Raw genomic sequence first — 27,376 nt, forward strand, 5'->3', positions numbered from 1 at the left:
CTTTTATCACTTCCTTCAGGAAACTCTCCAGTGCCATCCCACATAGACATCCTCATATTTCTAATTAAAAACCTTAGTAACTTACACAACTTATTGACCACACACAAATCATACCATATTACAGTATTTTTATATATTTCCTTTTCCAAATAATGTATGAACCCTGGGGGAAATATCAGTCTTATTTAATTGTTGCTCCTAATCTGTAGTTTCCTAAGTGTTTGATAAACTGAATTGAAAATCATAATAGAGAATTAACTTACGTGAAATGTTGTTTGGGACCTTCTGGCCATTGCACAAAGCAGAGAGTACGGCCTGGCATGACTTTGGTTTTGGAATAAAGACATTGAGGGAAGGCAAGTAGAAATGCTAGAATCCAAATACTTCCAATGACAATCTTGGTTGCTGTGGCAGACAGTCTGGGTTTCAAGGGATCAATAATAGCCATATACCTATATAAAAACAAACAAAAAAAAACCCATATCATTGGTTTTCTTTATAACAGAGTTTGAAATGGCGTTTCAAAGGTATTTCAAAGGCGTTTCAATAGTTACAGTCATTGCTCTTTTGGGAAACCAGTTGATAAGGGCTGCTTGAGTAGAGGCAGCGTAGAATGGTAATCATGGCATAGTCTAGGAATCAGGAAGATCTAGGTTCAAATTCTATTCTGACACTTGCTTAAACTTTTTGAAACTCAGCTTTATTATTTTAAAAGTTGAAATAAGAACACCCATCTCTTGGGGTAAAGTGAGGATCAACAGATATAAGTCAGCGGTGCCCAGCCTTTTTGGCACCAAGGATCAGTTTTATGGAAGATAATTTTTTTTCCATGGACTGGCAGTGGGTGAGTGAGCGATGGTTTGGGGATAATTCAAGGGCATTACATTTATTGCGCACTTTATTTCTGTTGTGATTCCATTGTAATATATAATAAAATAATTATACAACTTGCCATAATGTAGAATCAGTGGGAGCCCTGAGCTTGTCTTCCTGCAACTAGACGGTCCCATCTGGGGTTGATGGGAGACAGTGACAGATCATCAGACCTTAAGTTATCATAAGGAGCACTCAGCTTAGATCCTTCGCACCTACAGTTCACAATAAGGTTCGCTTTCTATGAGAATCTAATGCCACTGACCTGACAGGAGGCAGAGCTCAGGCAGTAATGCTGCACTAGGGAATGGCAGTAAAAACAGATTAAGCTTCTTAGCTCACCAGCAACCGCTCACCTCCTGCTGCGCAGCCTGGTTCCTAACAGGCCAGGAACTAGTACTGCTCCCTAACCCGGGGAACTGGGGACCTCTGATGTAAGTGAAAGATATTAATGATTTGGTATTTGCCTAACACATTAGAATTCATAAATGTCTGTTGAATGGAATTGGAAAGGCACTTAATAAGTGCTTACAAATATTGGTTTCACAGCTCAAAATCTTCATGTCTCCTCTGTATGTTTAACTTTTAAAAATATGATTCTAGAGAAATAACATGGATCATACCACATACTTGACAAAGATGAGAAACTCCTATAAAAGATATGGTCCACAAACCCATTTAAGAGCAGCAAGAGACAAATTCAGAATTTCCGTGATTAATAAATCCAGTTCGATTGAGGCTATGCCTTCCTGTTATACCTTATATTGAATTCATACTGCATCATGAACATCTTCATGGTGCCTATCTGGGTAACTACATATAACACTGTTGTAATGGAAAAATATATTTGAGTCTCTAAAAAGTATACTTAAAGCATACTTAAATATAACTTTTGGAGGGCAACTTCTTGAGGAAGTTAGGAATTCTGTAAATATAGTAAGTAGAGTCATTCTTTATTAATTTAGTACAGGTAGTAACAATATAGCTGAAAGAAGCAACTTCCAATTTTGAACTGGAGATAGCATGGCTAATTGCCAAATTCTAGCTAATGTTCAGAGGAAAAATAATATGTACCAATTAGCTTTTTGTATTTTAATAAAACATGATCTTTATATTGTTTCAATTCTACTTTTGGTCATTTTATGTTTATAGAATATATTTTGATTTATGAAAAATTTTCAGACATAATACTTTCATCAAAGAATGAATATCACATAGGCCAAAAAATGTTAACCTTAAGAATAAATATTTCAAAACAAGGATATTTTATCAATATGTTTATAACTCTTTGCTGTTGTGACTACTGGGCAGAATTAAATTTTCAGAAGATATTGTGAAAATTACCTACATAATATTCTTAATATTAACTATAGTCATGATTTACCTAAAGAAAATAGTCTTAATTCATTATGTATAACAGCCATTAGGTAAACATGAAACTTAGATTTAAAAAATAATCATATTTGTCCTTTTGTGACTTGCTTAATTCACTGCATGATTCCAAATATATGTAGTATCTAAAAGAGTGAAACTTATGAAAGCATAGAACAGATGATGATTGCTGGGGGCTCAATGGGTATAAAGTTTTAATAGTGCAAGATAAAGAAATTCTAGACTTCTGCTGTGTAACATAGTACCTATAGTTAGCAACAAATTATCATGAACTTGATCATGTTAAAATGATAGATCTCATGTTAAGTGTTCTTACACACACACACACACAACAAATACACGGACATAAGAACACAAGGAAATTTTTCGAGGTGATGGATATGTTTAGTGCCTTGATTGTGGCGATATCACATTTTTCCAAACTCATCAAAATGTATACATTAAATATGTGCATTTCTTTGTATATCAAGTATACCTCAATAAAGCTTACAGAAAGAGAAAAGAAAAACTAATGATAAAAAAGTACCTAAGTTTAGGAAAACAGTGTGAACTCCACAAAGAAAAAAAAATGCGTATGTTTCAAATAGGAGACTTTACAATTCATCTCTTGTGGTTACGTTGGTGAAGATAATAATAAAAAAATTATTGATTGTTAACCATAACTAGGGTACATAATGTATGTAATAGGGTTACATACATCATATACACTTAATAGCCATAATAATCCAACCACAGAATAATACTATTACCTCTATTTTACAGAAAAGAAAACTGAGGCTTAAAAGATTATGGGAATTGTTCATAATGATCCAGATAATAAGAGAAAGAGCTAGAATTTTAAGCCAGTTATGACAGTCTTCAAAGACAATATAGATACAGATTATAGTTTTGAATATAACCATTTATTTTAGGAGAGAAATAAATATAACCATTTATTTTAGAAGAGAAATATATATTTTTCTCCTCCACAATATATATGTGTTAGATACTTATATATTATATATGTGTGTGTGTGTTAGAGATACCTACCAAATTTGGAAACAGATACGTAGGGAGAATGTTATGTGCAGACAGAAGATTGAAATGAGGTATCAACAAGCCAAGAAACAGCAAAGATTGCCAGCAAATCACCAGAAGCTAGGTTAAGACAAGGAAAGAGTCCCCTACAGATTCTTGACGGAGCGTATATCATGGAGCATTGATTTCAAACTTCCAGCTACCAGAACAATAAGACTATAAATTACTGTTATTTAAAGGCACTCAAATATGTGATACATTGTTATAGCAGCCCTAACAAACTAAGACAGTGGGTACAGGTGGGAGAAGCATCATATTCTTTAGTAATTACAGGATACTGCAATTGATACACAGCAAGTAAAGAGGGAAGGTGGTTTAAGATGAAGTTATAGTACAGGTTGTGGATTTTTTTTCCTATGGAAAGTAATTGAGGCAATTTTATCAGAGAAGTAGAATAATCAGATTTCCTCCAGAAAAGAGCTTCGAGCTTCAGTCTGGAGACTGGCAGAGGAAAAGAATGGAAGCAAAGGTTGGGCACAGTGGCTCACACCTGTAACCCCAGCACTTTGGGAGCCCAAGGTGGGCGGATCACTTGAGGCCAGGAGTTTGAAACCAGCCTGGCCAACATGGAGAAACCTCATCTCTACTAGAAATACAAAAATTAACCTGGTATGGTGGCACATGCCTATAATCCCAGCTACTCAAGAGGTTGAGGTATGAGCATCTCTTGAGCCTGGGAAGTGGAGGTTACAGTGAGCAGAGATCATCACATCACTGCCCTCCAGCCTGAGTGACAGAGCAAAACTCTGTCTCATAAAAAATAAAAAACATATATATATGTAAAGAATGGAAGCAGGGAAGTAAGTTATCTAACTTATGTTCTGATTTGGGTCAGAGATAATTGCTGCTTAGATTAGGGCATTACCACTGGAGGTTGAATTAAGTGAATGGTTTGAGGAAAGTAAAGAAATACCAAAATACTGTTGTAGAAGGGGACACTTAGTTGGCCAAAGAAATAGGGAGAATTGCCAGGCTCTGGTGAAAACTTATTTGAAATTGTTGATTTGGAATTCGTTTGGGCACCAATATTTTCTATTCTGTAACTTTCTTCAGCAACAGTAATTTGCATGGAGAGAATGTATACTTAGGCTCACCTGAACAAACTTTCTCTGGACCTTGAGAAGAAATAGTCAGATCTGAAATATAATTTCACCCAAGTAATTGTCAGTACTTTATTCCTTTAAAAAATGTTTTATGTGATCACATCAACTTTTCCAAGGTTTTTTGCTGAGCTTCTCATCACCATTCTTCCTTCACCAGATTCTTAAAGACATTAGAATTTCCTTAGTAGGATTATTTCATAAGTAACAGCTAAGAGCTGATTCTTTACTCTTCATATTAGCATACCATCTAAACATGTTTTAAAGTCACTTTTTATTATCTTTTGTAGAAGCTGAAATTCTCAGAAGCATCTATTGAAAGCTAATAGTTTTAAAGCCACCTCTTAACAGTTTTCCTTTCCACTCTAATAATAGACCACTTTGCTTTACCACTTACTATTTTTCTCATATAATTGAGGTGGTCTTTTATGTTTACTTATTGTCTTTTGAAAAGCGGATTATTTTGGATGTAACTTTTGTTTGTCTGATGTCAATAAGAAAGACTTTTCAATTTTGTAATTGTTATTTGTGTCTATTATAATTCTTCCTTTTGTTGGCATTTTTATTAAGTTGTTTCTGGATTTTTATGTGCTTTTACATATTTTCAAGTTTTGCAATGAAGACAGAATGCAGCCTTCAGATGTGTATTTGATTGTAGAAACTATGCAAAAAATAATTTGCCTAAAATGATACAAATTTTACTTTCTTCCAATCAATTTGCTCCTGGTCATAGCAGAATATGTTCTAGTCTGTTAAGTCCCAAACACAAAATACGGTCTGGCTACTCTCTGTGCAAAATAAAGATTAGTTGCCCAACAGCTGCTCATGATCCATAAAGTTTCAACTTCTGGCCTTCAGTGCTAGGGTATTTTCTGCTTTTCTGCTTTGACAAATCATTTGAGAGATACATGACCTTTGTCAAAATGCATTTTCTAGATACATTTTATTTTGTGATTTTTTTCATAACTGCCTTTTCTATTGTTTGTTTGTTTGTTTGATGGGCCTCTTGCTCTGTTGCCAAGGCTGGAGTGCAGAGGTGTGATCACAGCTCACTGCAACCTCCAACTCTTGGCTCAAGTGATCTTTCTGCCTCAGCTCTCTGAGTAGCTGAGACTACAGGTGCATGCCTGGCTAGTTTTTTTTTTTTTTTTTTCCTGTATTTCTTGTAGAGATGAGGATTCACTATGTTGCCCAGGCTGGTCTTGAATTCTTGGGTTCAAGCTTTCTGTCCACCTTGGCCTCCCAAAGTGCTGGGATTACAGGCATGAACCACCAAACCCGGCCCATAACTGTCTTAGACAAACTTAAGAATAAATGAATCATTTAGCTGATTATAAATGTTGTCTTAATAAATTTCAAAGTGAATAAGCTTTTATTAAAATAATCTATATTTGCTGACTCATATATGACTCATATATGACTATGACTATTCATATATGTATATATTAATATATACATATAATAGGATGTTATCTGTCAAGAAACAAATCACTTGTTCATCTCAAATTCTTTGATTTTTATAAGTAAAATGTATATACTGATATTTGAGGGAAATTATATTTAAAACAGCTTCAGAATAGTGAAAGTATTTGTTTCTATGTTATAGGCATTCAATTTAAATTTAGAATTAGGTTTATCTACACATTTATGTATTTATTTTAAACAACTTCTTGAATACCAGCTATCTTCTGTGATTTTGTTATCTTCTTTGGCCATATTGATGAACAAAATAGAAGTAGCTTCTGCCCTTGTGGAATTCAGAGTCTAATGCAGAAGAAATATATTACTCAAGTAGTCACAAAATAGGTTAGAAATTATCACACAAATGTCCCTTGAAGTAATGTTGTCTCCCGGATATTTGGTTAAATGTTCCTTGGGGCTTTAGTGTAATGGCCTGTGTGCTCAGTACCATATCCCATGATTTTTAAAGTTACCAATCTGACTTTTAAAGTTCCCTCTGTCACTATTCTTGAATCCGTACAAAATATACATATGATTTCCAAAAGAAATTTAATTATATAAAGCCTTTCAGATTTCAAAATTATATTGAACTTAGAGATTTATGAGAGAGGAGAATACACTGCCATTCTTTGTCCTGATGTTTGTCCTTGAGTTTGTTCTTTTTGTAATGTTCACCTAATTTTCTAAAACCCTACATACATCATGGGTGACTCCTCATTTACAACCTCTTGTGAAGTTTAACCCAGTCCCTCACTCCCTCATTAAACTGGTAGGTCTAGCTCAACTTTTTGGAAATGCTGTTGAATAAAAATTTCCTCATTGTTTACAGTGTGATATTATAAAGATATGTACAAGTAATTATGAAGCACAAAATAGGGAATTTGACCTCGTCTTGGTTATAGGTGGACACAGTGGTAAAGACATTAGGTATAACTTCCACAAGAAAGCAACATTAAGATTAGAAAAATAAGTGGGGGCTTATTTAGGATGAAGGTGGGAATGAGAGAAGAAAGTTGAACAGCGAAGTCCTGAGGTAGGAGAAAGCAGAGTGCATTTGGGGAACTATGGAAGGCCAGCCCTACAGCATACAGCACAGAGAAAAAACGTGGTACTGAATGAAGCTAGAGATGTAGGTATTAAACATGACCTCATTAATATATTGATTATAAACATAAATTTTCTATTTTAACAATAAAAGTCATAATTGCTAATGCATGAATGCTTAGGAACCATACACTCTAAGAACTTTATATATAACTCATTTAATACTAAAATTTTAATTTTTTACATAAATAGTAATTACAAAATGATTTGTATAGAAATGCTGCATCAGTAAAGAATATTAGATGAAACAATGCCTACTCGAAATTTCAGATACAGATTTAGAAGTAGTAATCTATAGTGGCAATATAAAACTTGCTAAATTTTTTGCTACTTATACTATCTCTGTAATAAGTAGTTTTAAAATCAGAACATATTTGATTATTTCACCCATGAGATATAAAATTCTAAATCACTCTTTTGAAGTCCAGTTTACTGACATTTTGTGTCACCTCTATATTGTCTCAAAAACCACTTCCATAAGTAACTTCAAAAGAGCTGTTTCATAAAGTCACTTCAGTGTCATCAATTACATATTAAAAACTTTGAGTTCAGGCCAGCCATGGTGAATCATGCCTGTAATCCCAGCACTTCAGGAGGCTGAGGTGGGTGGATCACCTGAGGTCAGAAGTTCGAGACCAGCCTGGCCAACATGTTGAAACCCCTTCTCTACTAAAAATACAAAAATTAGCCAGGCGTGATGGTGCATGCCTGTAATCCCAGCTACTTGGGAGGCTGAGGCAGGAGAATCACTTGAACTCAGGAGGCAGAGGTTGCAGTGAGTCAAGATCGCGCCATTGTATTCCAGCTTGGGCACAGAGTGAGACTTTGTCTCAAAAACAACACAAAACAAAACAAAACAAAAACAAAAAAACTTTGAGCTCAAATATTTTTAGCTCCCACATACAGGTACTGAAGAGGATAGGGTAAAGAAAGTATTCATTTTTGTAATGAATACAAAAATATAATTAGATAGAAGAAATAAGATCTAGTGTTTAGTATCACAACAGGGCAGCTTATTTAGCTAATACTAATTTATTGTATATTTCTAAATAACTAAATAACTAAAAGACTAGAATTAGAATGTTTCTAACACAAAAGAATGCTAACTGCTTGAGGTGATGGATACTCCAATAACTCTGATTTGATCATTACACATTATATGCTTTTATCAAAATATTACATGTGCCCCATAAATATGACACCTATTATGTATTTATAATAATATAAAAATACTGGTACACTAAAAGACCACACTTCACCACTTATCTTTCATGAATGTAAGAAATCTTCACTTACAACCCCCTCAAAGTTGTAAAACATTTAAAAGAAATAACAAAGATTAAAACAAATTTTATTAAAACAACTTTATTGAGAGTTTAATTCCCTGTGAAAACACTTTTGAATTCTTAGGAGATTGTTATTATTTCTTTTTGAGATTGGGTCTCTGTCACCCAGACTGGAGTGCAGTGGTGTGATCTTGGCTCACTGCAACCTCTGCCTCCTGGGCTCAAGTGATCCTCCCACCTCAGTCTCCTGAGTAGCTGGGACCACAGGTGTGCCCCAAACTCCCGGCTATTTTTTATATTTTTAGTAGAGATGGTGGGATCTCACCATGTTGTCCAGGCTGGTCTTGAACTCCTGAGCTCAAGCAATGAGCCCACCTCAGTCTCCCAAATTGGTGAATCACCACACCTGGCCAGAAGATTATTTTTTTGAAAGCAATTCCTTCACTGACATACAGGAGTACCTTGGATATGTTGTAGGTCTGGTTCCAGACCACCACAATAAAGTAAATATTGCAGTAAAGCAAGTCACAGAAATTATAGATTTGCCAGCACATTTAAAGCTTATGCTTCCACTGTACTGTAGTCTATCAAGTGTTCAATAGCATTATGTCTAAAAAATGTACATAGCTTAATTAAAAATTACTTACTGATAAAAAATGCTAATGATCAACTGATCCTTCAGCAAGTCATAATCATTTGCTGGTGGAGATTCTTGCCTCAGTATCGGTAGCTGCTGACTGATTCGGGTGGTGGTTGCTGAAAGTTGAGGTGGCTGTTGCAATTTTTGTTGGTATGTAAGAATGCTTACTTTTTAAATTTTATTTTAATCTTTAATTTTTTTTGAGTACATAACCGTTGTTTTGGCCAGGTGTGGGGGCTCACACCTGTATTCCCAGCACTTTGGGAGGCCGAAGCAGGCAGATCACCTGAGGTCAGGAGTTCAAGACCAGCCTGGCCAACATGGTGAAACCCCGTCTCTACTAAAAATACAAAAAATTAGCCAGTCATGGTGACGTGCACCTGTAATCCCAGCTACTCAGGAGGCTGAGGCAGGAGAATTGCTTGAACTCGGAAAGTGGAGGGTACAGTGAGCTGAGATTGTACCACTGCACTCCAACCTAGGTGACAGAGCGAGACTGTCTCAAAAAAAAAAAAAATACTCGTATGTATTTATGAAGTATATGTGATATTTTGATAAAATCATATGATATGTAATGATCTGATCAAAATAATTAAGATATCCATCAGCTCAAGGATTTATTATTTCTTTGTGTTTGGAACATTCCAAATCCACTCCTCTAGTTATTTTGGAATACACAATATATTTTTTTTAGTTCCAAGTATGAGTGAGAATATACAATATCTGTCTTTCTGTGCTTGGCTTATTTCACTTAACATAATATCCTTCAGTTTTATTCATATTGTTGTAAATGACAGGATTTCATTTTTTCATGGCTGAATAGTATTCCATTACTTATTATTAAAAGTAATGGCAAAAACCGCAATTACTTTTGCACCAATTTAATATACCACATTTTCTCTTTCCATTCATTGATAAACAGTTAAGTTGATTCCATATCATGGCTATTGTGAATAGTGCTGCAATAAACATGGGATTGCAGATATTCCTTCAATATACTAGTTTCCTGTTTTAAAAATATATATCTAGCATTGGGCTTGCAGGATGATTCGAAATTTCTATTTTAGTTTTTTGAGGAACCTTCATACTGTTTTCTAGCAGCTGTACTAATTTACATTCCAGCAGTTCATGAGCGTTTCTCTTGGTCTGCATCATCAGCTTCTATTACATTTTGTCTTTTTGATAAAAGCTATTTTAACTGAGGTGACATGATATCTCATTGTGGATTTAATTTACATTTCTTTGATGATTAGTGATGTTGAGCATTTTTTTAATATACTTGTTGATGATTTGTATGTTTGCCACTGAGAAATGTCAGTTCAGCTCTTTTGTCCATTTAAGAATGGTATTATTTGTTTTTCTATTGAGGTATTTGAGTTTCTTATATATTCTGGTTCCTAATTTCTTCTCAGTTGAATACTCTGCAAATATTTCCTCCTATTTTTACCTTTGCTGTGTAAAAGACTTTTTTCATTGGTGTGATCCCATTTATGGATTTTTTTTCTTTGATTGCCTGTGCTTTTGTGGTCTTATTTCAGAAATCTTTGATAAGACAAAAGTCCTTACGTTTTTCCACAATGTTTTCTAATGGTAGTTTCATAATTTAGGTCTTACATATAAGTCTTTAATTAATTTTTGATTTTTTTATATGGTGAGAGATAGAGGTCTAGTTTCATTCTTCTCCATAATGGATATCCAGTTTCCCCAGAACCATTTGTTAAATGGTCATTTCTTGTCAAACTTGTCATTTCCCCAATGTATGTTCCTGGCACCTTTGTTGAAAATGAATTGGTTGCAAATGTGTGGATTTATTTCTTGGTTCTCTATTCTGTTCCATTGGTCTATGTGTCTGTTTTTATGACAGTACAATACTGTTTTGGTAACTATAAGTTTGCAGTATAACTTGAAGTCAGGTAATGTAATTCCTCAAGTTTTGTTCTTTTTGCTCAGAATTATTTTGGCTATTTGGGATCTTCTGTGATTCCATACAACTTTTAGGACTTAAACAAATTTTCTTCTAAGAATATCATTGGTATTTTGATGGGAATTGCACTGAATCTGTAGATTACTTGGGGTAGAATAGACATTTTAACAATATTAATTCTTCCAGGCCATGAACATGAAATATCTTCTCATTTTTGGTGCCCTCTTCAATTTCTTTCATCAATATAGAGATCTTTTGCTTCTTTGGTTAAGTTAATTCCTGGGTATTTTATTTTATTTGTTGCTATTATAAATGGGATTGCTCTCTTGATTTCCTTTTCAGATGTTTACTGTTGGCATATAGGAATGCTATTGATTTTTGTATGTTGATTTTGTATTGTCCAACTTTATTGAACTCATTTATCCGTTTTAACAGTTTTTCGTTTTTAGTGGAGTCTTTAGGTTTTTTAAATATAAGATCATATCATTTGCAAACAAGAATAATTTGGCTTCTTTCTTTCTAATTTGGATATGCTTTATTTCTTTCTCTTGTCTAACTACTCTGGCTATGACTTCCAGTACTATATTGAATAAAAATGGTGAAAATGGGCATCCTTGTCTTGTTCCAGATCTTACAGAAAAGGCTGTCAGTTTTTCCCATTCAGTATGATACTGTAGGTTTGTTACATATCGCCTTTATTGGATTGAGGTATATTCTTTTTATATCCAGTTTGATAACAGTTTTTAATCATGAAATGACAATGAATTTTACCAAATGCTTTTTTAGCATCTTTTGAAATAGTCATCTATTTTTTGTATTTCAATCTGTTGATGTAATGTTTCATGTTTATGGATTTGATGTGAATCTCACCTGATCATGATGAATGATCGTTTTAATGTGTTGTTGAATTTGGCTTGCTGGTATTTGTTGAGGATTATTTTCATCTATATTAATCAATACTGGTCTGCAGTTTTTAATTTTTTTTCTTGTGGTAGTGTCTCTGCCTAGTTTTGGTATCAGGGTAATGCTGGCCCTAGAGAATGAGTTTGAAAGTATTCCCTCTTCCTAATATTTTTGGAAGAGTATGAGTAGGATTGGTGTTAGCTTTTCTTTAAATGTTTGGTAGAATTAAGCATTGAAACCATCAAGTCCTGAGCTCTTCTTTGATGGGAGAGTTTTTATTACTGGCTCTATGCATTACATAATATTGGCCTATTTAGGTGTTCTATTTCTTTATGGTTCATTATTAGGAGGTTGTACGTATTCAAGAATTTATCCTTTTCTTCTAGGTTTTCCAATTTATTGGCTTATAGTTGCACAATAGTAGTCTCTAATGATCCTTTAAATTTTTGAGCTATCAATTGTAATATCTAAGTTTTCAACTCTGATTTTATTTATTTATATTTTCTCTCCTTTCTTCTTTGGTTAAGATTTGTCAATTTTGGTTGTCCTTTCAAAAAAGCAACTTTTTATTGTGTTGATCTTTTGATGTAGGTCTTTATTGTTATAAACTTCCCTCTTAGTCCTGCTTTTGCTGTATCCCACAAAGGTTTTTAAAAATAAGACAATAATGAAGTTTACCACATCAATTAACTCTTCTTTTCACAAAAGATTTCACTGTAGCATGCAATGCTGTTTGATAGCATTTTACCCACAGTAGAATGTCTTTCAAAGTTGAAGTCAATACTCTCAAACCCTGCTGCTGCTTTATCAGCTAAGTTTATATAATATTCTATATTGTTTATTATTATTTCAACAATGTTCACAGTATCTTGCCCAGGAGTAGATTCAATTTAAATAAACCACTTTGTTTGTTCATGCATAAGAAGCAGCTCCTAAACATTAAAGTTTGATTATGAGATTGCAGCAATTCAGTCACATCTTCAGGCTCCACATTGTTGTTCTTTTGCTATTTCCACCACAACTGCAGTTACTTCCTTCATTGAAGTTTCGAACCCCTCAAAGTCATCTACGATGTTCTTAATGCTATCTAAAATGGTGAATCTTTTCCAGAAGATTCTCAATTTACTTTTCCCAGATCCATCAGAGGAATCACTATGGCAGCTATTGCCTTACAAAATAAATTTGTGAAATAATAAGACTTGAAAGTCTAAATTACTCTTTGATCCCTGGGCTGCAGAATGAATGTTGTGTCGGCAGACATGACAACAACATTAATCTCATGTATCTGTTATCAGAGCTCTTGGGTTACTAAGTGCATTGCCAATGAGCAGTGATATTTTGAAAGGAATCTTCTTTTCTGAACAGTGAGTCTTAACAATGGATTTAAAATATTCATTAAACCATGCCATGAACAAATGTATCATCATCCATGCTGTGTTGTTCATTTTATAGGGCACTGGCAGAATAAACAGCATAATTTTTAAGGGCCCTAGGATTTTTGGAATAACAAATGAGCACTGGCTTAACTTCAAGTCACCAGCTGCACTAACCCTTAGTAACAGAGTCTGCCTGTCATTTGAAGATTTGAAGTCAGGCATTGACTTCTCCTCTCTAGCTATGAAAGTCCTAGATGGAATCTTTTTACAATGTAAGACTGTTTTGTCTACATTGAAAATCTGTTCTTTAATATAGCCACCTCATCAATTATCTTAACTAGGTCCTTTAGACAACTTGCTGCAGCTTTTCAACACTTGCTGCTTTGCCTTGCACTTTTATGTTATGGAGATGGCTTCTTTCCTTATACCTCAGGAACCAAACTCTGCTGGCTACAAATTTTCTTCTGCAGCTTCTTCAACCTTCGAGCTTTTATAGCATTGAAAAGAGCTAGATCCTTGATATGTATTAGGCTTTGGCTTAAGGAAATGTTGTGGCTTGTTTGATATTGTATCCAGACTACTTAAACTCTCTTCATATCAGCAATAAAGTCGCTTTGTTTACCATTCGGTGTTCACTGGAGTAGCACTTTTAATTTCCATTAATAACTCTTACTTTCCATTCAGAACTTGGCTGTTTGGTGCAAGAGGCCTAGCTTTCAGCCTGTGTTGGGTTTTTTGTTTTTTTTTTTTTTTAATTCATTTTTTAAAATTATTATTATACTTAGGGTTTTTTGGTACATGTGTGCAATGTGCAGGTTAGTTACATATGTATACATGTGCCATGTTGGTGCGCTGCACCCACTAACTCGTCATCTAGCATTAGATATATCTCCCAATGCTATCCCTCCCCGCTCCCCCCACCCCACAACAGTCCCCGAAGTGTGATGTTCCCCTTCATGTGTCCATGTGCTCTCATTGTTCAATTCCCACCTATGAGTGAGAATATGCAGTGTTTGGTTTTTTGTTCTTGTGATAGTTTACTGAGAATGATGACTTCCAGTTTCATCCATGTCCCTACAAAGGACATGAACTCATCATTTTTTATGGCTGCATAGTATTCCATGGTGTATATGTGCCACATTTTCTTAATCCAGTCTATCATTGTTGGACATTTGGGTTGGTTCCAAGTCTTTGCTATTGTGAATAATGCCGCAATAAACATACCTGTGCATGTGTCTTTATAGCAGCATGATTTTGATATGTCTTCCTCACTAAGCTTAATCATTTCTAGCTTAACTCACTCAAATAGTGAGTGACATTGTGACTGTTTCATTTCAACACTTAGAGGACATTGTATGGTTATTAATTGGCTTAATTTCAACATTGTTATATGTTAGGAAATAGGGAGTCCCAAGGAGAGGAAGAGAGTCAGGAGCACATGGAGCAGTCAGAACATATACATTTGCTGATGAACTTCACTTGCTTACATGGGCATGGCTCGTGAAGCTCCAAAACAATTACCAGAGTAACATCAATGATCTCTGATCATAGGTCACTGGAACAGATATAATAATAAATAAAAAGTTAAAAATATTGTGAATATTGCCAAAATGTGACACGAAAACATGAAGCAACACATGCTCTCAGAAAAATGGCACCAATAGTTTTGCTCGATGTAGGATTGTCACAAACCTTTAATTTGTAAAAAGCACAATATCTGCAAGGTGTAATAAAGCATAGCAAGATAAAATGATGTATGCCTGTATGTGTTAGGTTGAATTTCACCTATAAATAATATTTCTAGTAGTCAATGCTTTATAGAGATAACACAAAACACTATACATAATTAGCTATACATGATACTCTAATTAGACTGTAAGCTAGATATGCTTTTCCAAATGTGTACAACACCATTCAATTTCATTTTATTTCATTTTTTATAAGAGAATGAGGTTTAGATGAAAAGGGAGTGGCAAACGGTGGCTTAAACGTGGAGGAGTTAGAAAGAATAAGAGTGAAAGAAACTCCCAGGTAGGAGCAATAGACTTATCGCATAGTAGTTAATAGGTAAAGGAAGTGAAACATTTTAGCCTTGAAAAGAGGCAGAACACTTGGTAGCTTTAGTTAAATATATGAAAGGCTGTAGTGAGGAACAGATTTCAAAAACAGTGTTAGAACACTTTATGAGTAAAAGCTCAGATTACAGTTTCTATGAGAAAAATGACTCACAGCTATCCAGAGCACAATGAATTGTCTCCAGTGCTATTAAGTTTTTCTGTTTTTTTTTTCTCTGTTGTTGGAAGTCCTCAGGAAGAGTGAGTAACCATTTATTACATGAATTAAATAACTATAAGCTACCAGATAAACCATGGAAATAGATGGAAGTAGGCTCCCTCAGAACTCTGAGATTCTAGTTTTCATCAGAAGGAGCTTGTCTTAAAGCTGATTAATCATAGTTCCAGGACCTTATGTTCATAATTCAACTGATGAGGACAAGTAAACAAAGCTACATTTCTGTTTTGTTTTGTTTTTTTTTTGAGATGGAGTCTCGCTCTGTCACCAGGCTGGAGCACAGTGGCGCAATCTCAGCTCACTGCAACCTCCACCTCCCGAGTTCATGCCATTCTCCTGCCTCAGCCTCCCAAGTAGCTGGGACTACAGGCGTGCACCACCACGCCTGGCTAATTTTTGTACTTTTAGTAGAGATGGGGTTTCACCATGTTGGCCAGAATGGTCTTGATCTCTTGACCTTGTGATCTGCCTGCCTCGGCCTTCCAAAGTGCTGGGATTACAGGCGTGAGCCACTGAGCCCAGCCTACATGTTTTAATTGGTACTACAAGGCATTAGTTTTGGCAGGCATTTTTCTTTTTTTTTTTTTTTTTTTTTTTTTTTTTTTTTAAATATTTTAAAATTTATTTCACATAAAGTATACTGAAGGTATCCAGGGAACTTCACTCCAAAATATGGCTCCCTGGTATAATAGGTATTTTGTTTTTTTTTTTTTTTTTTTTTTATGTTTTGTTTTTTTTTTTTTTCTTTTATTGTAATTATTATTATTATTATTATTATACTTTAGGTTTTATGGTACATGTGCCCAATGTGCAGTTAGTTACATATGTATACATGTGCCATGCTGGTGCACTGCACCCACCAACTCGTCATCTAGCATTAGGTATATCTCCCAATGTTATCCCTCCCCCCTCCCCCCAACCCACAACAGTCCCTGAAGTGTGATGTTCCCCTTCCTGTGTCCATGTGTTCTCATTGTTCAATTCCCACCTATGAGTGAGAATATGCGGTGTTTGGTTTTTTGTTCTTGCGATAGTTTACTGAGAATGATGATTTCCAATTTCATCCATGTCCCTACAAAGGACATGAACTCATCATTTCTTATGGCTGCATAGTATTCCATGGTGTAGATGTGCCACATTTTCTTAATCCAGTCTATCATTGTTGGACATTTGGGTTGGTTCCAAGTCTTTGCTATTGTGAATAATGCCGCAATAAACATACGTGTGCATGTGTCTTTATAGCAGCATGATTTATAGTCCTTTGGGTATATACCCAGTAATGGGATGGCTGGGTCGAATGGAATTTCTAGTTCTAGATCCCTGAGGAATCGCCACACTGACTTCCACAATGGTTGAACTAGTTTACAGTCCCACCAACAGTGTAAAAGTGTTCCTATTTCTCCACATCCTCTCCAGCACCTGTTGTTTCCTGACTTTTTAATGATTGCCATTCTAACTGGTGTGAGATGGTATCTCATTGTGGTTTTGATTTGCATTTCTCTGATGGCCAGTGATGGTGAGCATTTTTTCATGTGTCTTTTGGCTGCATAAATGTCTTCTTTTGAGAAGTGTCTGTTCATGTCCTTTGCCCACTTTTTGATGGGGTTGTTTGTTTTTTTCTTGTAAATTTGTTGGAGTTCATTGTAGATTCTGGATATTAGCCCTTTGTCAGATGAGTAGGTTGCGAAAATTTTCTCCCATTTTGTAGGTTGCCTGTTCACTCTGATGGTAGTTTCCTTTGCTGTGCAGAAGCTCTTTAGTTTAATTAGATCCCATTTGTCAATTTTGGCTTTTGTTGCCATTGCTTTTGGTGTTTTAGACATGAAGTCCTTGCCCATGCCTATGTCCTGAATGGTATTGCCTAGGTTTTCTTCTAGGGTTTTTATGGTTTTAGGTCTAACATTTAAGTCTTTAATCCATCTTGAATTGATTTTTGTATAAGGTGTAAGGAAGGGATCCAGTTTCAGCTTTCTACATATGGCTAGCCAGTTTTCCCAGCACCATTTATTAAATAGGGAATCCTTTCCCCATTTCTTGTTTTTCTCAGGTTTGTCAAAGATCAGATGGTTGTAGATATGTGGCATTATTTCTGACGGCTCTGTTCTGTTCCATTGATCTATATCTCTGTTTTGGTACCAGTACCATGCTGTTTTGGTTACTGTAGCCTTGTAGTATAGTTTGAAGTCAGGTAGCGTGATGCCTCCAGCTTTGTTCTTTTGGCTTAGGATTGACTTGGCGATGCGGGCTCTTTTTTGGTTCCATATGAACTTTAAAGTAGTTTTTTCCAATTCTGTGAAGAAAGTCATTGGTAGCTTGATGGGGATGGCATTGAATCTGTAAATTACCTTGGGAAGGATGGCCATTTTCATGATATTGATTCTTCCTACCCATGAGCATGGAATGTTCTTCCATTTGTTTAATTAAAAGAACTAGAAAAGCAAGAGCAAACACATTCAAAAGCTAGCAGAAGGCAAGAAATAACTAAAATCAGAGCAGAACTGAAGGAAATAGAGACACAAAAAACCCTTCAAAAAATTAATGAATCCAGGAGCTGGTTTTTTGAAAGGATCAACAAAATTGATAGACCGCTAGCAAGATTAATAAAGAAAAAAAGAGAGAAGAATCAAATAGATGCAATAAAAAATGATAAAGGGGATATCACCACTGATCCCACAGAAATACAAACTACCATCAGAGAATATTACAAACACCTCTATGCAAATAAACTAGAAAATCTAGAAGAAATGGATAAATTCCTCAACACATACACCCTCCCAAGACTAAACCAAGAAGAAGTTCAATCTCTGAATAGACCAATAACAGGAGCTGAAATTATGGCAATAATCAATAGCTTACCAACCAAAAAAAGTCCAGGACCAGATGGGTTCACAGCCGAATTCTACCAGAGGTACAAGGAGGAGCTGGTACCATTCTTTCTGAAACTATTCCAATCAATAGAAAAAGAGGGAATCCTCCCTAACTCATTTTATGAGGCCAGCATCATCCTGATACCAAAGCCTGGCAGAGACACAACAAAAAAAGAGAATTTTAGACCAATATCCTTGATGAACATTGATGCAAAAATCCTCAATAAAATACTGGCAAACAGAATCCAGCAGCACATCAAAAAGCTTATCCACCATGATCAAGTGGGCTTCATCCCTGGGATGCAAGGCTGGTTCAATATACGCAAATCAATAAATGTAATCCAGCATATAAACAGAACCAAAGACAAAAACCACATGATTATCTCAATAGATGCAGAAAAGGCCTTTGACAAAATTCAACAACCCTTCATGCTAAAAACTCTCAATAAATTAGGAATTGATGGGACGTATCTCAAAATAATAAGAGCTATTTATGACAAACCCACAGCCAATATCATACTGAATGGGCAAAAACTGGAAGCATTCCCTTTGAAAACTGGCACAAGACAGGGATGCCCTCTCTCGCCACTTCTATTCAACATAGTGTTGGAAGTTCTGGCCAGGGCAATTAGGCAGGAGAAGGAAATCAAGGGTATTCAATTAGGAAAAGAGGAAGTCAAATTGTCCCTGTTTGCAGATGACATGATAGTATATCTAGAAAACCCCATCGTCTCAGCCCAAAATCTCCTTAAGCTGATAAGCAACTTCAGCAAAGTCTCACGATACAAAATCAATGTGCAAAAATCACAAGCATTCTTATACATCAATAACAGACAAACAGAGAGCCAAATCATGAGTGAACTCCCATTCACAATTGCTTCAAAGAGAATAAAATACCTAGGAATCCAACTTACAAGGGATGTGAAAGACCTCTTCAAGGAGAACTACAAACCACTGCTCAAGTTTTGGCAGGCATTTTTCTTAACCAATTATCAACATTAAAATTCTATGAAAATAAATATAAATTATTTTATATCTATCCTCCTAAAGAATGAATGGCTTCAGAAGAAATCTTACTATACTTATATAAAAATATAGGTGTTTTTCACTCATGAAAAATGAGCACTTTTTTGAGTATCCTCATTCTAAATATTATTCATATGGACATAAGAGTTATTCTAAAATCCTCCCTTTTTCTCACTTCCTTTGCACTGTTTAAGTCTTATGCATCCAATTTCTGACATCACCAAATCTGTTCTTTCCCTCTTTTCTATCAATGCTTGGATCATTGAAAAGTCCTCATAATGAGTTTGCCTGCTGTGGCTCTTTCCTTGCTTTCTTCACAATGTCTCCAAGGTTGTCTTTAAAAATATTTTCCTGCCTCTTCACTTTCTAGAAGATTAACTGCAATTTTGCTCACATTTTACAACAGTGACACTAGACATCTTATCTTTCCCCACAAACCTACTATATTGTAGGAAATATATTAGGAAATAAGGAGTCTCAGTCAGAGCTCCAGGGAAAATAGATGACATGCAAGAATGTGCAAACTGAAGAGAGTTTAATGAAGAGGCCATTTACAAAGTTATTGGTAGACTTCAAGGAAATCGATGTGGAATGAATGTTATCCAGGACTAGCAATGCCAGGGAGTGGGTACCCCACTTCTCCAGATGTGAAGGGTGAAAGGATCCTGGAATCTGAAATGAAGATATGAAACCTTAGGAGATGAACATCCAATAAGAGATATGCTTACAGGTTGGAGGCTTAGCCAATTTGCAGCACTCCTGAAAGGAAGGAGTGGTAGACACGTCCGAAAGCCACTCTCATCATTTCCTCCCATTTCCTCCATGTGTCTCCCATTAGGCAACACCAAGAAAAGGCCAAAGAGCAAGGGACCCTTTTGGTGCAATCCACACAGGTAGTTAGCCTGCATGGAGGGGAGGGGGCAGAAAAAAGAAAGAAATGATAGGGAGTAGATCTGAACTGAAAAATTGAAATTATCCCTCTTGCTCATACCTTAAATTTATATAATTGGCAAATTTCTACCCAAGCTTTAATTTCCACTCAGATACAGAATAATCACTCTGAATTATTTCCTTTCTATTCTTCCATAGCTAGTTTTTGCACACTCAGTGCTTCAAAGGTATTGTGCTTAGACTTTGATTTCACCTCATTGTTCTAAATGCGCTACGAGAGGAAAAAGATACTGATTTATTCTTCTCTGTGTTCTGTAGCACCCACCTTGCAGCTTCTGGCTCACAGGAGTCAACATAATTGTTAAGCAGTGAATGCAAATGATTGTTTAACATTTGTACAGATAGATGAATAATTGTTCACAAATGAGGACTTCAGCATGTATATAGATTTTAAAATAAGTAGTTTTCTTAACTTTGCTAAATAGAAATAACAAACATAACACTATCATAACATTAAAATTACACTACATAACACAATATATTCAAAGAGCTAGATAATGTCAGATGCAGTAGACAGTCAATCTAAGTTATCCTAACCTATATTAAATATAGTAGTGAAATTAACAGAGGAAGAAAAACAGCTATAGAGATAAGATGCAGACAAAGACAAACAAATATAGTGTGTTAAAAGTGGTTCTTCAGAATAAAGAATCCAGAAACAAGACTGCACACCTAAGACTATCTGATCTTAGACAAACCTGATAAAAACAAGCAGTGGGGAAAGGATTCTCTATTTCATAAATGGTGCTGGGATAACTGGTTAGCCATATGCAGAAAATTGAAACTGGACCCCTTCCTTACACCATATACAAAAATTAATAAAGATGGATTAAAGACTTAAATGCAAAACCCCAAACTATAAAAACCCTGGAAGACAATCTAGGCAATACCATTCAAGACATAGGCATGGGCAAAGATTTAATGACAAAGTTGCCAAAAGCAATTGCAACGAAAGCAAAAATAGACAAAAGGGATCATATTAAACTAAAGAGATTCTTCACAGCAAAAGAAACTATCAAGAGTAAACAGCCAACATACAGAATGGGAGAAAATTTTTGCAATCTATGCATCTGACAAATGTCTAATATCCAGCATCTATAAAGAACTTAACAAATTTACAAGAAAAAAATAAGCAACCCCATTAAAAAGTGGGCAAAGGACGTGAACAGACACTTCTCAAAAGAAGACATACATGTGGCCAACAAACATATGAGAAAAACTCAACATCACTGATCATTAGAGAAATGCATATCAAAACCACAATGAGATACCGTCTCACACCAGTCAGAATGCCTATTATTAAAAAGTCAAAAAGCAACAGATGCTGGTGAGGTTGTGGAGAAAAAGGAACACTTTTACACTGTTGGTAGGAGTATAAATTATTTCAATCGTTGTGGAAGACAGTGTGGTGATTCCTCAAAGATGTAGAAGTGGAAATACTATTCAACCCAGCAATCCCATTACTGATATATACCCAAAGGAATATAAATCATTCTGTTATAAGGACACATGCATGTGTATGTTTATTGCAGCACTATTCACAAAAACAAAGACGTGGAATCAACCTAATGCCCATCAGTAATAGACTAGATAAAGAAAATGTGGTACATATACCATGGAATACTATGCAGCCATAAAAAGGAATGAGATTATGTCCTTTGCAGGGACATAAATTGAGTTGGAGGCCATTATCCTTAGCAAACTAATGCAGGAACAGAAAACCAAATACTGCATGTTCTTATTTAGAAGTGGGAGCTAAATGATGAGAACACTTGGACACATAAGGGAGAACAACACACACTGGGGCCTTTTGGAGTGTGGAGGGTGGGAGGAAGAAGAGCATCACGAAGGATAACTAATGGATGCTGGGCTTAATACCTAGGTGATGAAACGATCTGTTTGGCAAACCACCATGGTACAAGTTTACCTATGTAACAAAGCTGTACATCCTGCACATGTACCCTCAATCATAAAATAAAAACTGGAAATAAAAAAAAAGAAAAAAGGTGGTTCTTAGGTAGTTGTGAGTCGCATAGAAAGAAAAAAAAAGCATATGCCAAATTCTGATACGAGGATTAAATAAAACTTGCTTTGGATATTGTCCCTAGCTTTTCAACAGAAACCTGTTTCATCAAGATAATGTAGTATAGGTTATCTTTCTTCTAAATCTCTCCGTTTAAAACAGTTTTGTTGAATGGAGAGTAGTGAGATCTTCTGTGCAACTTGAATAATGGCAACTAGTGCTCAGTGATTCAATGATTAAATGGAAATATTCAGTGTGACTCTTGGAGACTTTGTAAATTCATTGGGTGTACTAGGAATTCATTCCTTTCAGTTATGTCTGATGTTGATCTACACCGTATCAATTTTTTTTATCAGTTAAATAGTAGCTTGTGGCGGTGCCAGTGTATTCTCTTTAAATTTGCAAAGATGATGGTGGCCAACAAGCATGAGGATTTCCAAATCTTAAGGGTATATAAGTTGTGAAGATGGAAATATCTATTTAGTTGTGCCAGTGGAATAAAGGAAGTATTAGATAACTTCAAAATTCAGATAATAAAGAGGAGAATCAGAAACTTTTCCACAGTTGGCTTTTCTTTTTAATTATATTTTCATCTTATTAAAACTGATTTAAGCACAAACTATTAAATTACTTTTTAAAACTTTAAAAATCACCTCCATTCATTTATTCATTCATTTATCCATACAACAAATATTCATCGAGTGCCAAATAAATGAAAGCATTATTCTAGAATGTGTGACTATAAAGGTACACAAAATAGCAGCAGGTACTATGCAGAAAGATAAAACAGATTAAGTGGATAGAAAATGATGTGAGTCTGCTGTTTTAGAGTGGTCAGTTCACACATGAGATACACTTAGAAAATAAAAGGTAGTTGCTTTTTTTTTTTTTTTAAACAGCTGATTCTCTGTCCTCACCCCACATCTACAAATATAAGATTATTTTATTTTAATAGTCTTTTCTCTTTGAGGGCCATAAGTCTTCTCAGTCTTTCTGAGCTCATGGGAGACAAATGACTTATTAGTAATATAATCTGACTTCAAAAAGCAAGTATTTTCCAGTTTTGTCATTTTCATGTCTCACCACTGAAGAAAATCAGGGATGCCAGAAAGTGCACACCGAATTATTAATCTTTTGTATGGTGGATTTCAGTTCCATTAATTTAAGAAGATTATTATGCTTACTCTATAAATTTCATAAAGTGCTAACTGACATCCTCTATGTTGCATTACTATGTAAATACAAGAAATTAAAGTTTTTAGTTCTGGAGGCCCTAACTATGCCCATTTGCATTGCTTTCTTATAGGTAAAAGACAATCATAATCCTGAATTTGTATTCTCCTCTTCCAAAATAGTAAAATGGAAATCATACTTTCTGAGTAGAACTGTGTGTGTTTCTTTGAGATGACAGTGTGGCATATAAATAATGGCTGTTATGGTTACCTTAATAGCAGCATATTTCAAACCTCAGGACTGGAATTGTTAGGTGGTGAAAGTATTCTGAGGGGGTCATCGTATCTGATTCCTATAAACCATAATTCCAAATAAATGTTTGAAGTAGTAGTAGTACTTTTGGTTTTCCTGAAACGGGTGCAAAGAGCTCCCACATCAGATGCCCTTTCATTCTCAGGTTTTATATGCATTGAAAAGACATCTCAATAACAACCCTTTGTGGAGTAACTGCTGACTTTGAGGAAGCTGGGGGAGAGGAGATGGTATGAATCCTTTTAATTGAGCTCTACTTGTTTTATGAGACACCCCCTTTAAAATAACTCCCTCTAAAGTTTTAGTTTGAGGACACAAATTTAAATTTATGTAATAACATTCTATAATATAATGGTGACTATAGATAACTGCAGGGAAAGGAAAGTAGAATGATGATTTGTAATGAAAGCTCTCCATTGGCAGATAAATAAAAGATTGGATATCAATTATCTCTAACAAAAGGTACACTGGAACTACACAGAATGCAGAAGCTGGGGCAGACTAACAGTACAAGCTCTATTATATATATATTTTTAAATATGGAGTAGTTTCGTGTGATAAAACCCTTAAATCCCATTCAATGAGAAGCCGCATTATTATATTGCTAAGTAATTATGTTTCTTTATAGTACTCTTAAATCCTTTAATTGAAAGCACTTGTTATGCCTCAGATTATACTGTTAGACTGTGCTCAAGCTATGTGCAGTACTTGAGAACAGATAAAAGTAGAGTGCTTTTGAGGGTTTCATCACCCATATGATGAAACATATGGGATGTTTCATCATATGGGTGATGTTTACATTAACAATAAAAAAAGCCCATATGAGCTTGGGTACTTTTTATTGTTAGCAAGTAGAACTAACCAATTGAAGCAGCAGTCACACCTACAGAACAGAAAGAAAATGGTGCTTAGTCTGTAGACATTTTTATTCTATTGAGATAAGGAGGAATGTTTAAGCTTGTTTGGAGAAAAAAATCTGAGCAGACCTAGTAAAAATCAAAGAACATGTATTATAGTAGACACCAGTATGGAAATTTGCTCTGGTAACAATCCATTAGAAAGTTTCCAGATTAAGTTTTATATATATATACACATATATATATATATATGTGTGTGTGTATATATATATTTATATATGTATATATATCTAACAATATATATATTTCTCGTTATTGTCAAGTGAAAATGCAATAAGAACTATATACAGAATAGTTTCTCATTTGTACCCTAACAGATAGCTAAGAATAGAAATCTGTTCAGAAGGCTACTTTTTCAGGTCTCATCATCATTTACCTAAGTCATCTATCACCTGAAATTATTGTTGACAACTATAGATTTTCCAGTTTTGTTTTCTCACCATGAGGATCTTTTAAACTCTCTACAATAAGCCATTTCATCTATGTGCTCACTTAATAGGGTAATAGGGCTATTAGGAAATTGAACATTATTCTGATAGCTATGTTTCTACATCCACCTCTTTGATAACAGTATTCACATTTTTTCAAAAGAAAACTAATTATAGGAGTAGTTTTATTTCTGTTAAATTATTTTTTCTCTAAGCTTTCTCTTTCTTCCGTATATATTTTTTCTATTTTAATAGGTTTGCTTTCTCTTGCTAAGATAAACTATTTTATTGAAAATAGAGCATAATATTCTTCCTTTTAAAATATTACACCCAACAGATTTGCTTGTTTTCTTTAAACTGGTAAAATAGAATATTTAAAAATAATATTTACCAAATTCAAGATAAAATTTCACTTTAGTTATTCAGAGGCAGTCAAATCACATACAGTATTCCACACCCCCCAACAAATACAAAGTCACATTCCTACATGTTATGAAGGATCTCTCAATTCCACTCACTTTTTGATGCTAAAAATTGTATCTCAAAATATAGTGTCTCTCTCTCATGGCCTAAATATAACATCAGAAATTTATTAGACATATCCTTCTTGTTTTGTCATAACATGTCTCATTTATAATTCATTTGAAATCATAGATCATAAAATTTATAGCTTAATGGACCTTATATAATGGCACAGGTATATTAAAAGTAAAATGGTAGAAAAAGATCTACCATGTACATCAAAGCAAAGAAAATTACCAGAGATTCTTTATCTTGTTTAATGCTAAAAGGATCAATTTACCAAGAAGACAAAATAATCCTAAATGCAAATAATAATGGTGCTTCAAAATACATGAATCAAAAATTGAGAGAACTGAATGGTCAAATCCACAAATCCACAATTATAATTTTGCATTTCATAATCTTTTTAGAACTTATAAAATTAGTAGATAGAAAATCAGTAAGAACATAGAGAAACTAAATAACTCCACCAATGAACTGCATGTAACTGACATTATGGAGCACAGAGTCAAACAAGAGCAGAATATGTACTTTTCAAGTACAAATAGGCATTTACCAAGATGACTCATATTCTAGAATAGAAAACAAAATTTTAAAAGTGTAAAAAATTAAAACAAATATATATTCTTAGATAATAATGGAATTAAACTAGAAATCAATAACAGGAAAGAGAAAAATTTCCAAACTTGGAAATTACACAAAACACTCTTAAATAATTCATGTTTATTAGTTTTATTTGGTGTGTAATAACTTGTCATCAACTTAGTAGCTTAATACTTTTAAAATTAATTATTATTATTCACCCATTCTTATTCTGCTCTGTAAAACAACACCTTTTAAATTCTTGTCATTATTATTTTTAGAGATGGAATCTTTCTCTCTTGGCCAGGCTGTAATGCATGGTGCAGTCATGGCTCATTGCCACCTCAAACTCCTAGGCTCAAGTGATCCTTCCACCTCAGCCTCCCATGTAGCTGGGTGTATTAGTCTGTTCTCACACTGCTATAAAGATACTACCCAAGAGTGGATAATTTAAAAACAAAGTAGGTTTAATTGACTCACAGTTCCACATGGTGGGGGGAGGACTCAGGAAACTTACAATCATGGTGGAAGAGAAGCAGGCACATCTTACATGGCAGCAGGCAAGAGAGACTGAGCAAGAGTGGGGAAAACTGCTTTATAAAACCATCAGATCTTGTGAGAACTCACTCACTATCACGAGAACAGCATGGGGGAAACCACCCCCATGATTCAATCACCTCCTACCTGGTCCCTCCCTTGACACCTAGGGATTATGGGGATTATAATTCGAGGTGAGATTTGGGTGGGGACACAGAGCCAAACCGTATCACTGGAACTACAGGTGTGAGCCATCACATCCCGCAAAAACAGTTATTATCTGACAGTCTCTGAGTCAGTAATGAGGACAACTTAGCTGGGTCCTCTCTTAGGATCTCATAAGGTGCTGTCAAGATGTTGGCTGGGCTGTTTTCTCATCTGGAGGCTGGACTGGAGAAGGATCCATTTCCATCTCTCTAAGGTTATGGGAGATAGTTGTGTGTGTGGCTGTAGAATTCATGTTAACTTGATTTTTTAAAGCCATCAATGAAGAAAGAGAAAATCTAGAGCTATCTGATAGTGAGATGGAACTTTAGATAACATAATTCAATCACCAAAGTGACATCTCATCACATATGCCATGTTTTATTGGTTAGATGCAAATCATAGG

General features: G+C 34.9%; 1 protein-coding gene across 1 annotated transcript in view; it reads right to left on the reverse strand.

Annotated features, from left to right (window-relative positions):
- Nucleotides 1–27,376, reverse strand: part of TACR3 (tachykinin receptor 3) — a 122,171-nt gene that overhangs the window by 60,534 nt on the left and 34,261 nt on the right. The window contains exon 2 of the mRNA XM_002815021.4: nt 264–452. Within this exon, the coding sequence (XP_002815067.4) occupies nt 264–452 (189 nt within the window). The remainder of the gene's footprint in view (nt 1–263; nt 453–27,376) is intronic.

Source organism: Pongo abelii, chromosome 3 (assembly GCF_028885655.2).
Source record: "Pongo abelii isolate AG06213 chromosome 3, NHGRI_mPonAbe1-v2.0_pri, whole genome shotgun sequence".
Classification (NCBI taxonomy): Eukaryota; Metazoa; Chordata; class Mammalia; order Primates; family Hominidae; genus Pongo; species Pongo abelii.